This window comes from Terrapene carolina, unplaced genomic scaffold (genome assembly GCF_002925995.2).
Source record: "Terrapene carolina triunguis isolate 2854851 unplaced genomic scaffold, T_m_triunguis-2.0 Scaffold97, whole genome shotgun sequence".
In the NCBI taxonomy this organism is placed as follows: domain Eukaryota; kingdom Metazoa; phylum Chordata; order Testudines; family Emydidae; genus Terrapene; species Terrapene triunguis.
The window spans coordinates 9,326,249-9,343,727 of record NW_020664448.1 but is presented as its reverse complement, the minus strand read 5'-3'; the positions used below and the strand labels follow the sequence as shown (position 1 = coordinate 9,343,727).

Genomic DNA, 17,479 nt, shown 5'->3' with positions numbered 1-17,479 from the left:
AGAGGCAATTAACCCAAACAAACTTACTTACTTAAAACCAATTTTAGGACTTCTGCACAAAAAAACCCATCTTTCTCTTTGTGGAGCTCTTTAAATCATGTTGAGCTTTAAAAAGGACATGAACATTCATCAGTTGCAATAGGCCAATTAAATCCAACAGTTCACAGATGTTCACAGGAAAATGCTCAAGATTTCACTTCAACAAATTCCACTTCCTGGAGAAAATAACCTGAAAAGTATTTACACAAAGACAGATGTAACCACTAGGATCAGAATCATCCCCCTGTATCTTCATAAGTACAACCCTATCAAGTCTCAATAAACCTAAGTCAATAGATGAAAAAGAACAATTTTCCCTTAAAAAGGGAAAAATAAATAAAACAAGTATATTCCTCTGGGACTCTTATTTTGCATCCACTTACTCTTTTCTGACTTTCCTGATGGTGATTTTCTATAAGATCAACAGGAGGAACAAAAACTTTTCCTATAGCTACTGCTGAGTGCCTCACATTTTTCAAGATGAACCCGAAAATTTCCAAATTAAACAGCCCCTGTGGTTACATTTGAAAGAATAAGGTTGTGCAGAAGAAATGGTGCAATGGTTGTTAAATGTAAAGTGGAATTTCTTCCTAAATATCTCCTGTGCAACTTTATCTAAGTATTTATGTCTCCCATCACTGTTGTCTTCTTTGATTAGGCTTGTAGGCTTCCTTTATTCCCTTCCCTTTTTACCATTTTATTCCATCTTCTGTCATTGCATCTGTGGTTTGAGCCTGTCATCTTGTTCCATTGTTCCTTCTTTAATAATCCATTTTCAACCTTTCTGGTTTCTTTGTGTAACCTGAGCCCTAATGGGTAGCTTAAGCCTTCTCCCTGTTGCCTGCTGCTTGGAGAAGCTTCTGCCCTCTCACCCCAGGGGTATGGGTGCTGTGTTCTTTATCTTGGCGCATGATACCGCCATCCAAGGGCGGGGGACTCCTAGTGCATGGAATACAATATGTGCTGTCCTTTGGGAAAATATTTACTACCAAATAATATACTAGAAGTGTAGTCCAATATACAAGGAATAAAACAATTATCACAATCCCCAAAATAACAATACAACAACAGGCAGAACTTTCAGTATAGGGAACAAAAGAAAAGGAATAAGGAAAAAATAGTGACTAGAATAATAAAATAGCAGCAATACTTTAAACCCTTTACCTCCTAACATTTATAATGGGCCCAACCATTCAGCTCCCTCCCAGCACCTGCCTAGGCAGAATGTGAGTTGAGAAGAAGTTCTTTAGTGGGTGATGCAGTGCTGTAAATCATTGGCCAGCATAAAACTCACAAGGAAAATAGGGTCTTCCTGAGGCTCTCTGACCTGACCTGGAATTGCTCCTCAGTCGCCTGAGTTGCTTGTCTTGTTACCCCAAAAACAGACCCAAAGTACCCCCCAGAATAGCTCACATATTGTCCCTTCCTGGGTTTACCAGAAGTTCCCTTCAGCTGACCCATTTACCTGTTTTTGCAAGGTGAAAGGGGGGGTCCACCCTAGAGAAATTGCTGGGGTTTTGCAGGAATATTTTTTGGAACAACTTCCCAGTACAGTTGAGACTTGCTACCCTTGGGAGGACACAGATATAGCCTTCCGATATAATTGATTGACACCCAGGGCATAATCTTCAAAAACAAAGTATTTTCTGTATTTAGTGTAAAAGCAATCTTCCCTATACAGTATAAACATACATCAAAAACATAAGCAAAGCCCTTAACATAATCCTTGGATACAGGCTAAAAATACCTGAACTATAAACATATAGTTAGCCCAATATTAAATGGCTGTGTTCTGCTTGTGGTGGTCAGTTGCTGCAGTCGCTGACAGCAATCTTAAAATTTATTAAATGTATAAAACAATGTAACATTTACAACAGACACATTTTTATTAACCCAAACATACAGACACATATTCATTAATCCTATTTATATCTATATTTTACACTATAGCTAAGGCCACGTCTACACTACCCGCCGGATTGGTGGGTAGTAATCGATCTATCGGGGATTGATTTATCGCGTCTCATCTGGACGCGATAAATCAATCCCCGAATCGATGCCTGTACTCCACCTCGGCAGGAGGAGTAAGCGGAGTCGACGGGGGAGCCGCGACGGTCGATTTGCTGCCGTGAGGACGGCCAGATAATTCAAACTAATATACTTCGACTTCAGCTACACGAATAGCGTAGCTGAAGTTGCGTAACTTAGATCGATCCCCCCCTAGTGTAGACCAGCCCTAACATGCTTACTCTCCATATTCTTTTCTCCGTCTGTTCTATCACGGTCCTTTTCTGCTGTCACCCTGTGGTTGCTTTTTCTGATTTCTTCTGACTTCTCATTCTTCTTCTTCTGCTCCTAACTTTCTAAATTTTGCCTACTGATTCTGTCTTTCATACAATTTTTGAGCTGTTTTGATTGGCTAGTCTTTTAAGCCTTCCTTTTCCTCCAATCAAATTTAGATCCTTCCTGATTGATCTGTTCTTATAGTCCAATCACCCACTGCTAAATCTAGCTATCAATCAAAGCTGTTACATAACAAGTCTTAGTATTATGGTCAGTTTACTGTTATGGTCTGGTGACCCTCACCTAGTTTTGGACTAAGCATGCCTGGTTGATAGGGTAGCCAGGTGCCTGGTTTTTGACTGGAAAGTCTGTTAAAAAAGGGGACCTGACACTGTCCAGTCAGATCTTCTGACTGGACACCCAATGTCCAGTTACTGCAGGGTGGGAGGCAGGGAGGCAGTGGGTCATCACCCGCACCTGCCCCTATTTAGCCAGGGCCGCCTCTTACCTGTGTCAGGTGGCTGCAGCTCGCAGCCCTGGCTCCACAGGCAATTCCCTCCTGACCCAGGCGAAGAGGGTGGGTGAGTGGGGAAAAACATGCTTGGGGGAAGGGGAGAAGAGGAGTGGATGGAGGCGGGGCCTCGGGGGAAAGAGGCAGGGCAGGGCCTAAGAGGCAGGATTTTGTGGGGGAATAGGCAGGACAAGGGTGGGGGGTGAGAGGCGGGGCAGGGGAGGTTCCAGCACTCCTGTTGGAGTGTCCAGTTTTTAAATATTACTAAATTGGCAACCCTACTGACTGACCTCTCCCTGCAGTGTTGAAGTGACCTTTACTTGACCCTAGATTATGTTTGCCTGCCTGCTAACATACCACTGAAAACTGCTAACTCACCCTTCTTGACTGTGTGCCAACATTTCACACATACCACATTATCAAACTATAAACAATTGCCTCATCCTTACCATCCAATTGTCATTTTAATGTTATGGTCTGCTATTGTCACCCTATTTCTTACCAATTTAGTTAATCTTATTTTAGTTCTTCCCCTATTTTCAGTCAATGGTGGCAAAGCAATGCTTGCAGTGCTGTTCTTAGGAAGCAGAACGGAGCAGCTCAAAACTCTATAATGTCAGTCTCTGCTGGGCTGACACCCTTCAGTGACCTCGTAACCACCAACGCAGTGTAAAGTTTCCCTTTAGTTAGCAATGGGAAGTTTAATGTGAACCTCCCATGCTGTGATGCTTCTCTCTCTGTCTCTACTCATGCCGCCATAACAACAGCCAAAACCAAAAGTAAAAGGAAACTCTTTTGTCTCTGAGATCAGGCTTATGATTGGTTCTGGTAGTAGCTTCCAGCTTGTTCTATCTCTGCCCTGGGTTCTACTCAGTCTGGGAAACAGAGTCCTGAGCCCCTGTGGTCATCGCTGTTGTAGCCCAGGTGCGAGTTCCCTAGAGCCTTAGGGTATTATCAGGAACAACCAGCTCCAGGGGGGTTAGATTTGTGACTTCAGCTGCTGTTTGAGTCCCTCCATCTCATTATCCTGAATGAAATCTAGCTTGCGCTTTGTGGCTATGTAGGATGCCCAGCATTGTCAGTGCACGTTTTCCCTATCACACTTATGAACTTCAGTTCCTGTGGCAGTCTTTCTATGCCCTGGCTGCTGATTCCTACACCTAGTGATACCATCTTTTATCACTGGAAGCTGCTGATATGTAGGTATTCTCTCTCCCTCTGCAAGTTCCCACAGAAACATGCTTCTTTGCTGCCAATTAAGCTAATTTTAATGGGAGTTTTGTTATTAACTAATCTCCTGTTAGTCACTCACTTCCTTTCATCTGTTCAGCACTTCATAGCTACTCAGATAAGCTCCTTTATATTAGTATTCATCCAATTTCCTCCTCACTCATTTGCTGTCTCACTTCAGCTGGCTTTCTAGAGCGCATGAATGTCCTCACTTAGATGGCACAAGAACCGCACAGCTCTTATGTCAACCTTTCTGCACAAATGTTTCCATACTTCATAGACCATACAGTACACTCCTCACTTTATTTTGTCCCTGTTTCCCTCACAGTCTCCCTTACCTCTGACTGATATGTCTCAAATCTCATTTTCCTCTATCCTACCATACATTGGCTCTGCCACAGCCATTGGAGTGCAGGCAGCTTAAGGCTTTGTCTACACTGGCACTTCCACAAAGCTACTGCCCTTCGTTGGAGGTGGTTATCCCAGCAATAAGGAGTAGCTACACGGCGCACCTTACAATGGTCCTGCTGCAGCAGCACAGCCACGCCGTTGTAAGGTCCGCAGTGTAGACGTAGTTAAGTGACCTTGGTGGTAATTGAAATGCTGTCAAAATAAGGTGCATTGTTCTTTTGGTTAAGAAACAGAGGCAAAATCCTTTTCTCTTGGAGAGTGGGTGGGGTGGGGAGAGAGGGATACATCCCTCCTTATTAATCTAACTGTTTATCTAATCAGAAAGAAGAACCAAAGCTTAATTTTTCTTAACAGTCTGTATCTCCTGTATGACATCCTTTTTCTGTGAAAATGGTAGGTGGAATGGTTCATAGAAAGGTATCTAGATGATTCTCTTTCTCAAAGCTGGGATACTATGCACATCTTTGAGTAGTGTTTAAGGAGTCAGAGAACAAGATATTTTAATAAATGCATGTTTTCATGCTTGTGTGGAGAAAGATCTATTCAAGTTTCATTATTAGTGGTCACTTTCTTATATGGAGCAAAAATAGAAAAGTTAGTTGGACCCTCCATGCACCCAGAACTCTCATCAGTGTTAACATGAGTTTTACATGGAGAGTGAGAACAGACATCTTAATACTTACAGCCTTCTAGGGGCTATTGAGAAATGGTACAGCATGTTCCTATGCCGAGTTTCTAAACTGATAACAGGAGTGTTTGGGAGGGGAGAGTCTTTTGTTCCCCTGTTAGAGTGAAAGGTGCTAATGATTTGCACACTAAGGGTCACTGATGTACAAGCACCCAGGGTGGGTGAAATTTGCTATAGAGGGAGCCAGAGATACCCTGGAGTAACTGCACCCCAAGAATCATCAGTGGCATTGTGTGTACTATCCTTTGTCTAGGCCATTAGAACGAGACAAAGTTGGGTTCTTTAGCTCACACAACTCTCTTGACTGCCCTCTTGGTGCAGTTACTCTAGGTCAGGGGTGGGCAAACTTTTTGGCCTGAGGGCCACATCGGGGAATAGAAATTGTATGACGGGCCATGAATGCTCACAAAATTAGGGTTGGGTGCTCTGGGCTGGGACCGAGGGGTTCAGAGGGGGATCAGGGCTAGGGCAGGGGTGCGGGAAGGGGTGCAGGTTCCAGCTGGGGATGTGGGCTCTGGGGTGGGGCTGGGGATGAGAGGTTTGGCGTGCAGGAGGGTGCTCCGTGCTGGGATCGAGGGGTTTGGAGCGCTGGAGTGAGACCCAGCCACGTGGTGCAGCCCCCGACCTGGCTCCCCAGCGGGAGCTCACGGGCCGGCTTAAAACGGCTCGCGGGCCATAGTTTGCCCAGCACTGCTCTAGGTCATTAGACCCGTCTGATTGCATCTTTTGTATTACAAAGCCACTGCACAAAAGGAAGATAGATGCTCAGACCCACCTTTCCAAGTCATATGGTGTTTGTGAGCAGCATTGGACAGGAGATTTTCTAGATGAAAAGTGAAGGGGCTGAGGGAGAAAAAGGAGCACAGAGTATAAGCTGTGAGGCCCTGGAGAGAGAGACAGAAGCACACGGTAACTTCCTCTAGAGCACGGCACAGATACCTGAGCTGAGGTTTCTGCGAGAGGGAGTTGCCTATGTGCTATATGTTATCATCCCTGTGAAAGGAAATAAAACTTATCTGCATTTTGTAGAAATAAGGTGCACTATGAAAATACCTGACTTGACAGCACCAATTTCTGCTCCAGACAGAAACTGACCTAGCAGGCCCTGAAAGTCTGCTACCAGTTGGCAGAAGGGCAACACACTTTTCCCCCCGGTCCAATTATCTTAGATGCTGGGAGTACTGCACTTCTGTGGGAGGAAAAGGTCTGAGATCGTGGCTAAGAACTTGACAGAAAAAACAAGAAACAGTTTCCAGTGCAGTACACACTAATGGTACATATTTGATATAATGATAAATCTTTGTCTCAGACTGGGCCAGAGCTGTTTAATGCAAGAAAAGACTACTGGGATTGAAATGGAGTCCTTTTTAGTTTGATCACTGATCTTACCCAGTAGGCATAGCAAGAGGCCACACATCTCTTTGGATTTCATGATTCTGCAATGGAGAACAAAAGCTTTTCTCAAATCTGAAAGAGGCTATTAGTCTACATATTGAATGAAAAACTTCTTATGCGCTGTGCCAAACACATAATGGATAGAGCTGAACAAATTTCAAGCACCTTAAAAGGACTGTTTTCCAATTTTCTGTGTAGTACATTTTGTATAGATGCCTGTTAGGGACAGGGTGTGCTGCTGGGAGACTTCAGCTATGTCTACACTATGAACTAAGCATGTGATTCCCAGATCACATACATGTATTTGTGCTAGTTTGATTAGAGCTAGTATAAACAGCAGTGTACCCACCTGAACCTCATGGGTATGTACTTACAGCCTGTCTTACTGTGGCTACTCTACTATTTATACGTGTGCTAGCTCTCATTGAGCTGGTACGAGTGTATGTATGTGAGCTGGGAATCACACCCCTAGTTCGTAGTGTAGACATAGCTTTTATCCTAATAGATAGGATGGGATGTTGGCTGATTTCAGTCTTGTTTAACCTTTTCTTCATTCTTCAAACACTGTTAATCAGGGTTCCAAGCATTCTGAAGAGTCCTATAGTTAGAGAGTGTTAATCAGTGTTCCAAGCATTCTGAAGAGTCCTATAGTTAGAGAGAACAAAATGTATATTTTTCACATACACCTCTACCTCGATATAACGCTGTCCTCGGGAGCCAAAAAATCTTACCACGTCATAGGTGAAACCGCATTATATCAAACTTGCTTTGATCCACCGGAGTGTGCAGCCCCGCCCCCCCTCTCCCCCCAGAGCACTGCTTTACCGCGTTATATCCGAATTTATGTTATATCGGGTCGCGTTATATCGAGGTAGAAGTGTATTTGTTACGAGGATAAACAAAAGTATTGCAAATATTTGTGACCAACTACTTTTTGCAAGTGGCAATCTGCATGTCCTTATAGTTCTGACCATTTCTTCGTGTTTTGCTTCCCCCAACAAGTTTGCTTTGTGAAACTCTCATTTGTAGCTTTATCTCACTTGTCTTGACTGATGTATTTATTTTCTTTATGGTTTCTCTGAGTCTCCATGTTACAAACTTCAATTAATACGAACATGACACTTGTCTCATCATGCCTATCTGAAAATGAAAACAGATCTCACATTAAGGAATCTTTCTATTCAATTTCATGATGGTTTTAGGATTTTCCCCCAAAAAATTTATTATCTGAATTAAGACAAAACACAAAGGTATGTACCAGAGGATGTAGGGAAAGGGAAACAAGAGGGTAGCTGTGCCAGGAACAGTGCTTACGTAGATTAGTCAAAAGTTGATTTTTCAGGGTTTGAATCCCTTTTTTAAAGTATATAAATAAGCATGAGAGATTTAATAGCAGTCACTTCTGCATACCAGTCATTTGCATGAAATCTATATCAATATGGATCTATATCCCTATCCTTGCCCCTTTCCCAATAGCCTGTGGCACTCTTGTCAGTGCAGATTGTAAGCTCTTCCGGACAGGGACTGTCTACTAGTCTGTGTTGTGTATATGCCTAGCACAATGAGGCCCCATCCTTGGTTGGTCTCTAGGCACTACTGTAATAAACATGATTCATTATGAATAATATATCTTGGTTCCCTTTCCTAATGAATTAATTTCCCTTGCACATGAATATAATAGGAAGTACCTTTATGCAGTAGAGTGCTCATGCCTCTAAATATACAAGACCTTTTCTCCTGCATAAAATTTTTCTAGAGGAGTAATCTAGATTAGCAGCTCCTATTGACACAATTCCCTTCCCCACCTTGTCTATACTCCTCTTTGCTATGCCCTGGTGCACCTGATATATTTCTCTGCATCAAGCCCACACCTTGTGTCTATAATCACCTACCCTCTCACTATTTCAGTGTCTTTCTACCTACAGCTCCAGAAAACGGTCACATTTTTCACCTTCAAACCCTCCCTTCCCAACTCCACAGCTGCCGCTGTTCACTCCCCACCTCTCCAAAGTAGTCTCTTATTTTTGTCTCCCTTCCTCCCCTGCTTAACTTTCCAACTATCCATTTAAGTTAATGGGAAAAGAGATTTTAGGGTGTCACTCACTTATGAGGTCCCATTAGGAACTAGTGCATGGGTGCAGCAGCATCAAGTATCCAAGTAGTTAATAAGAATGTGGTTTGGGCTTTTACTGCCAACAACCAGATGCTGATAATCAATATCACAAGTGGCTGCTCTGATGTATACCTATCCCCTGCATCCTGTGGTGCACAGTTCGCTATTAAGCTATTTCAGTTTCTTGTTATGTTTCTGCTAATGATGACCCTGGTAGTGTCGTACTGGAGCAGACACAATGGCATATCTAGCACTTTACACTGGGCTATGGTACTACAGCTTGGGGATTGCCAATACTGCTAAATAAGACATAGGAGATAGGTGGGCCAAGAAAATACCTTAATCTGATTTTTCTTCTTTATTGTATAATAATGTTACTATTCTATAATCTGCAGCACCTTTTGTCTACAATTCTTAATCCATCATTGATAACTGTACAGATAATATGGATATTTCTTCTGTATCTATCCAGCCTTACTCATCTGTCTAATTTCTCCTTTAAGGTAAATAATTACAGTTTAGAAGAAGTAACTCATGAAGAGGCAGTAGCAATATTGAAGAACACATCGGATGTAGTTTATCTAAAAGTTGGAAAGCCCACTACCATTTACATGACTGACCCTTATGGCCCACCAGATATTACTCACTGTAAGTGCCTCATTGCATATTATTTCATATGTGATATCATGTTTTAAGTGATTGTTTAGACTTTTCAAATCTAGACAAATACCAGGACATCAGCGAAGCTTTTACAAGGGCTTGGAAGGCTGAAAAATGGAACTGTTATTTAGATATGATACTGTCATGATATGTTATATTTGAAATAATTCTGGACTTGTGCTGCAAAAAGTGTTAACAAGATAACTGCACCACCAAATTTATTCCAGAATGCTATTGTTGAACTTTAGGCAGGTACACTGTATCTTTTGTAACAATTAAGGGGAAAACATTTTTACGTCAATGTAATATTTTGAGAGGTCCTGGATTAACAGATGTGGAGAGAGGAGTGCTCAGTCCACAGGACAGGTACAACACAGGCAGCAGAAGACTTGCCTACATCAGGGGCGGCTCTAGCTTTTTTGCCGCCCCAAGCACGGCAGGCAGGCTGCCTTCGGCGGCTTGCCTGCAGGAGGTCCCCGGTCCCGCGGATTTGGCAGCATGCCTGCGGGAGGTCCACCGGTCCTGCGGCTTCGGCGTACCCGCCGCCGAATTGCCACCGAATCCACAGGACCGGCGGACCTCCCGCAGGCAAGCCGCCGAAGGCTGCCTGACTGCCACTCTCGCAGGGACCGTCAGGGCGCCCCCCGCGGCTTGCCGCCGCAGGCACGCGCTTGGAGTGCTGGTGCCTGGAGCCGCCACTGGCATATATGGACTCACCAAACAAAAAGCCTGAGGAAAAATTGACATGACGTTTCATAGAATCATAGAATATCAGGGTTGGAAGAGACCTCAGGAGGTCATCTAGTCCAATCCGCTGCTCAAAGCAGGACCATTTGCATTCACTGGACTTGTAATTTATACAGTATTTGCATCCAGCATAAAATGATTGTCCTGCTACATAATTGCCCTCCAAATCTATCAGTTACATCCCCACACATCAGCATACTAATGCCCCTCTGCTCCCTATCCATCCGCTCCCTTATTTATATCCATCCTCTGCTTCTCCACCCAACCGTGCGGCAGTGCTTCCTCTTGCACTCAGTGCATCCCTTCCTAATGTGCATGTAGTCCTCCCCTCCCCAGTACCCCATTCTTTGGGATGGCACTTTGTCACTGAGGCTCCAGGCTCTTCTGCTCAGCTTCCCTTCTCCCGGCCAGCAGGCAGGAGTAATCCATGCCACTTTGGTGCATCTTCTGGACTGCTGCCGATTCCCTCCTTTTGCCAATTAGTCAGTAAATGCTCCCTGGCTTTAAGCTCCCTCTGAGTCTCTCACTGGAGGAGAGAGATGAGCCGGGAGGCAATCTGATTGGCTTGCAAAATAAGGAGAGTAGGGGGTCTCAGCAACTGACCCCAGCTCATGCTAGCAAGTTTCCAAAAATTCAATTGTCACCAGAGGCCATAAAGCCAGCAAAGGGGTGGAAAGACAAAGGTTCCCTATAAAAGTAAAAGATTAGGCACATCTGCACTTCTGCATCGTTATTCCTCAATTCTGATCTGGCAGGACCAGCTAATCATGGTCCTTTCTATTCACAAGGCCTGTAAAAGGGTGATAACTGCATTGGTGGTTTTGTAACATGCACATCTATATATTACACTGACCTGGACCTAGACTATCTGTTTATTTAGCAGACGCTACTAATCAACCAACAGTTGGTGATGGTATTTGTAAACGACTAATCTGGGCTGATTTCTTACCAGTGACTAAGAAGTAAAAAAGACTCACTAGCACCTTACTAATTCCTTGAATTATCTGGTCTTCCAAAATAATATTTCAAAAATAGTGAAGCAGCACATGATGTTGAGCAAGATTAGGGAGGCAGTGTTGCCTAATGGATAGAGTACTGGAATAGGCCTCAGGAGACCTGGTTTTCATTCCCAGCTGTGCCACTGACCTGCTGGGTTACCTTGCGATGTCACATCACTGCTCTGTACCTCAGTTTCCCCATCTGTATAATGGGGATAATGATACTGACCTCCTTTGTAAAAATGCTTTGAGATCTACTGATGAAAAGTGCTATCTAAGAGTTAGATATTATTATTAGTGGTCAGAAATTCCAGGGGGGAAGAAGCTTGAAAAGACTTTCAGTAATTGGTGGGTGCATACAAGTTTGTTTGTCTCTTAGCAAGGAATAACCTTTCTCTATAAAAGCATTTGGTCTTAAAATATTTAATATTTCACCATCTAAAGAATGGATTGAAACTATGACTAGAAAGTTTAAACACCTCCATTTCAAAAGGAAATTAATCATAAGTCAGTGCAAAAGCATGTCTTTGATTTTCCTCCTTAGTATTTCCTTTCCTCTGATTACATGGATTAGAGATTTGGTCACAGCCATTATTACATATTTCCAGCCATCACCATTACTTTGAGACCCAAAGCAAAATACAATCAAACAGCATAGTACTGTCTTTGTTAATCATTAGCATATATCATATCTATATTAGCTTTCATTCTTCTTAACAACCTTTCCTGGGATCTAAATTATGATGCAATCTAAATTGGCACTGAAAATTCAGTTTAGTGGGATCCCAACTCCTCTATGATCCTTGGAATAATCCCTGCCTAAATTATAATCTATGCTTTGCCTTCAAATGCCCCTTTCATCTACTTATCTCCTACAACTATCTCCATTCCTTTGTGCATTCATGAATTTATTCATGAAATGCCTTCCTGCTTTCTGTCTCCCAAGCCATCCCCTTCTCATCCAAATCCCTCCTAAAGATCCTCTCCTTCCTTAATCTCCACACAAAGTGAGTGAGTAAACAAAATGCTAGCCATTCATTCCTTCTCTGCCCTGTTTAGATTTTACACTCTTTCAGGCAGGAACTGTCTGTGTTTTGTGTCTTGTACAGCACCAAACACATTATTGGTGCTTAAATGAAAACAATACCATCACAACCAAACCAAATGTGAATGTCACTAACTACAATTGCTTATTTTAACCATCAGCTTATTCTCCACCAATGGAAAATCATATACTCACTTCTGGCAACAATGGCACTTTAGAGTACAAGGCGTCTTTGGCTCCTATCTCACCAGGAAGATACTCACCGATTCCAAAGCACATGCTTGTAGAGGACGACTATACCAGGTCAGATATCTTTCTTTATATATTGCCTTTGGTAATGACTGCAATGCATATTAACAAGGGGGAAGGAACACAAGCTAAAATAAAGAATGGGTTCAACAATATTTAGATAACTTAGATGTATTCAAGTCGGCAGGGCCTGATGAAATTCATCCTGGGGTACTTAAGGAATTAGCCAAAGCAATCTTGGAACCATTAGCGATCATGTTTGGGAACTCATGGAGGACGGGACTGAAAAGGGGCAAATATAGTATCTATCTTTAAAAAGGGGAACTATAGACCAATCAGCCTAACTTTGATACCTGGAAAGATACTGGAACAAATTACTAAACAATCAATTTGTAATTTAGAGGCTGTTATAAAGAGGATGGTGATTGATTGTTCTCCATGTTCACTGAAGGCAAGACAAGAACTAATGAGCTTAATCTTCAGCAAGGGAGATTTAGGTAGAGATGAGGAAAAACTTTCTAACCATAAGGATAGTTAAGCACTGGAATAGTCTTCAAAGGGAAGCTGTGGAATCTTCATCTTTGGAGGTTTTTAAGAACAGGTCAGACAAACACCTGCCAAGGATGGTCTAGGTTTACTTGGCCTGGCCTCAACACAGGGGACTGGACTAGATGACCTCCCAAGGTCCCTTCTGGCTCTATCTTTCTATGATGCTATGGTAAATAACAGCAATGGAGTATTTGGTGCAATAAATGGACTGAGCGTATTATGTGGAAATGAGACAGCAGAGCTTTACCCATTTAGTTGGTTTTGAAGCAGATGGGAGGGGGGTGCTTTCTTTATATCCTGTATTTCAGCTAAGTGTTGCTGCTGAGACAATTTATATTTCATTCTTATTTGAAGGGTGGTTAGAATATTGCTCACCCTGCCATCCTCTTTAAAGGCTACTACAGAAATGAAATGAGTTATAGTATGACAGGATGAAAATTGTACTTGTTTCCTTCAATATTCTTCTGTTTTCATAGTTTAATAGCATTTCAGGCTAGATGGGACAATTGTGACTGACCTGCACACCACAGGATAACAACCTCAATCCAGTAATTCCTGCATCAAGCCCCTAACTTCTGTTTCATTTCATTGTGTGTGTGCTCTTGTATGTCTCTAAGGTCCCTTAAACTACATGACTTGTGTGGCAGCTGGATTTGGAGGGCTTCGTGACAGTTGTTTTTAACAAAGGGTTAAAGTGTGGGAGAAACACACCTCCTCTCCCTAGCTTGGATAAAGCAACAGCCTCCTGCTGCTCTCTCTTTTCCTTGGCTGAGTGTGCTGAGAACTCCCTGCTTCTTTCAGTACTGTAGGAGTTTCACCAAAGTTGAATTTAACCCAATGAGTTGTTTTCCTATAGGAGTTTCTTCCATCCAATTAGATATTTTTAGTTAACAGTTAAAAGATGTATTTCATCAAATTCTGGATCAAAGCTTTGCATGGATCAGTACCAGTTACATCATTTCTAAGCTGCCTGTGTATTTAAAGAAAGTGATATAGTAACAAGGAACCCTGCATACCTAGTTCTTGGCAATGCAATGTATGGGGCTAAATTCAGCCCTGGTGTAACAGCATCGATTCCAGCATCCTTGTGCCTGGGGAGGGAAGCTGCACTAGGAAGGGAATTGAGTAAGGTAAAGAATCCACAGAGAGAGCAAGTAATGAGTTAGGGAGGCTAGGAAGCCACAGAGGATGCAAGAAAGGAATCGGGAAAGGGGAGAAAAGCCACAGTGTGAGTGAGGAGGCATTTAAACAGTTGAAGCTATAGACAGGATGGGGAAGGATTCAGAGAATGCCCCATGTTTTTCTCCATTCCATCTGTCCAGAAGTTTACACTCCATCCTATTGAACGCAGACCTATCCACGGTGATCTGCTTAATCATCACCTCCATGCTTGATAACTACAACTCATATCTAAGAATGAAGTGTCTCACCCTAGAAAAAGGGGCTGGAATGAGGTGTTCGCAGCAACCTGCATTTTGTACTATTTGGGAAATGCAACAACTGTTACAAAACAAAGCAGTTTGTCTGCTGAGCAGCAAGGGTTGCCGTGATCAGAGCACCGCAGTGTTCTCTCTGTACTGGATCCCCAGTGAATAGTGTTCAGTTTAGGTCGGGCACCAAAGCCCTCTTTGATATTGGCAGTAGTAATCTGAGAGATTGGCTTTCTGTCTGCAGCAGTGACCTCCCATGACAAGCAGATTTCATTGGAACCATAAAACTGTCATCCAGTAGGAAGAGGCTCATAAGCGTGACAGAACCAAACAAAAATATCTTAATGCTACTCAAGCATTTACTCTTACCTGATAGAATGGAAGAAGATAATGTTGCCATTTTTAGAATAATGGTAAGCACTCAGATGCTACTGGGATGGGCAACAGTATGTGAACTTGGATACTGTTGTACAGTGTTCATAATTAGAGCTGGTCTGGAAGTTTCTTAATGGAAGTCTTTCATCAGACCCTGGGAGAGTCGCCCTCCCTATCGATGATGCACGTCTCAAACTGGCTAAGGCCCTCTGGAGCACACCGGCTTCGATAGTGCCTGTGGCTAAGCACATGGAAAAGCACTATTTCATTCCATGCTGGGATTTGAGGGGTTTTACTACCATCCAGCCCAAAATTGCCTAGTTTTAACTGCGGTGAACAACAGAGCTCTGCGGGGCAGGTTTAAGACCTCAAGGATAGGGACTCTAAATGAAGGGATCTCATGGACAGGAAGATTTACACTTCCTCTTCCTTGTAGATGTGAATTGCTAACCAGCAAGCCTGCTGTCCAAGTAAGATTTTTTTAACTGAACAGCTACATCAAAGTTTGCAGACCAGCTTCCCAAGGCCTTGCAAGAGGCATTTCGGGCATTTGTCTGCGTTAGACATCATGGACACCTCATCAGAGTGATGGCCTCCACAGTCATCATGAGGCGGGCTTCCTGGCTGCAGAATTTGGGCATTGCCCCTAATGTCCATCAAGCCACTGAGGATTTGCCTTTTCCAAACACTGTTCTCGGACAAAAATGACAAGATGCTACTCTCCTTCCACGACTCCAGGGCTACCCAGTGGTCCTGGGGGTTGTACAGACCTGTTTTGTCTTCCTCCACTGTTCCTGGACCCCTTACAGTGGTGGATGCATCCAGAGAATATTTTCCAAGGCGTTCCCTTTGTCTGGCCCTCACCAGCCAAGTTGGTTGTTACTGACGCCTCCCTGATGGGTTGGGGGGCACACTTGCAGTTGCTGAAAGTACAGGGGTTGTGTTCGGAGCAAGAGACCTCCGTCTATATCACCATGCTGGAGCTTCAGGCCATCTATAATGCATGTCATGCTTTTTGGGACTGTCAGGGACTCATTGGTTCACATACTTACCAACAATACCACCACAATGTATTATGTGAACAGACAAGGGGGAGAAAACTCTACCTTGCTCCGCTGAGAGGCGATCAGGCTGTGGCAATTCTGCATTGAGGAGAACATTACTCTGATAGCCATTCACTTGCCTGGGTTCAGAATCATCTCGTGGACCATCTCAGCAGGTATTTTTTCCTGAGTCATGAGTGGTCTGTGAAGACAGATGTCCTCCAGGTCGTCTTCGCAGCTTGGGGCATCCTGATGATCGACCTGTTTGCAACAAGGTACATCAGGAAATGTCATCTGTTCTACTCTTGAAGGGGGCCTCAGTCCAGGCTCATCATCCGATGCTTTCCACCTCTGCTGGCAGTCAGCTCTCCTGTACGCCTTTCCCTCAATCCCAGTCATCCCTCAGGTCCTCCTCAAGCTCAAGGTGTATCGGGCCAAGCTCAGTCTCATGGCCCCAGAATGGCTGAGACAGTGCTGGCTCTCCGACCTTCTCACACTGTCTATTCAGCCTGACATACCGCTTCCTCCCCATCCCAACTTACTGACTCAGAACCAAGGCTGCACCTTGTATCATGCACTCAGCTCCCTGGATCTCACGGCGTGGCTGCTGCATGGCTGAATGAAGAGGAAGAGCAGGGTTTGGCAGCTGTCCAACAAATCCTCCTTAATGCAAACCCTCCACCAGGATGCCCTATTCAGCTAAACTCACGCAATTTTCAGTGTGATCATTAGCCCGCAGAATCCAACGTATCCAACGCCTCTATCCAGGATATTTTGGAGTACCTGCTGCACCTTCAGTTGTTGGGGCTTCTGTTTAGTTCATTGAAAGTGTATCTGGAGGTGATATTGGCATTTCATCCCCCTGTTCAGGGAAGATCAATCTTCTCCAGTGCCATGGTAGCAAGATTCTTAAAAGGACTCCTTTGTCTACATCTCTGGTCCAAGAGCCAGTTCCTCTGTGGGACCCTAATTCAGTGCTAGTGGCCTTAATAGGACCTCTGATCAAGCCCCTGGCATCTTGTCCCTTTCTGCTCATGTCAGAAAACTGCATTCCTGGTAGTGATAACCTCTTCAAGGAGAGTGTGTGAGCTGCAGGTTCTAATGGAAGAGTCTCTTTACACACAGTTCTCCAAAGACAGTGACTTTATGACTGTATCCAATTTTTTTGTCTAAAGTGGTTTCTCAGTTTAATTTGAACGAGGTGGTATGTTTACCTGTGTACTTTCCTGAGCTGTTTTCATCTCCAGAAGAGCAGCGTCTCCAGACATTAGATATCAGGCAGTGCCTAGCTGTTTATCTGGATAGGGCTAAACCTTTTTATGCTTCGCCTCATTTGTTCGTGTAATATGCAGATCACATGAAGGGTCAAGCAGTCTCTTCACAGATGATCTCCAAATGGATAACATCCTGCATCAAGATTGCATATGAAACAGCTTCAGCAACGCCCCCTCAGTGGGTGTGAGCTAATCCAAGGAGGTTGCAAGCAAAATCCATAATGTTCCTCAGTCACGTTCCTGCACTGGACACGTGGAGGGCTACTACATGGTTGTCGATACATACGTTCATGAACCATTACGCCATAACCGCGTCTTCCAGGGCTGATGCAAGCTTTGGTAGAGCAGTCCTGCAGTCCTTCTTTAGGTACACTCTGAGCTACATCTCTTAGGCGGTTACTGCTTGTGAATCACCTAAGTGGAATACACAGCTGAATCT

The 17,479-nt window shown here is 43.6% G+C and overlaps 1 protein-coding gene across 2 annotated transcripts in view; it reads left to right on the top strand.

Moving 5' to 3' along the window:
- Positions 1 to 17,479, top strand: part of DLG2 (discs large MAGUK scaffold protein 2) — a 581,213-nt gene that overhangs the window by 199,428 nt on the left and 364,306 nt on the right. For both annotated transcript variants that reach the window (XM_026651698.2, XM_026651699.2), the window contains exons 7-8: positions 9,174 to 9,318; positions 12,282 to 12,423. In XM_026651698.2, coding sequence (XP_026507483.1) covers positions 9,174 to 9,318; positions 12,282 to 12,423 — 287 coding nt within the window. The remainder of the gene's footprint in view (positions 1 to 9,173; positions 9,319 to 12,281; positions 12,424 to 17,479) is intronic.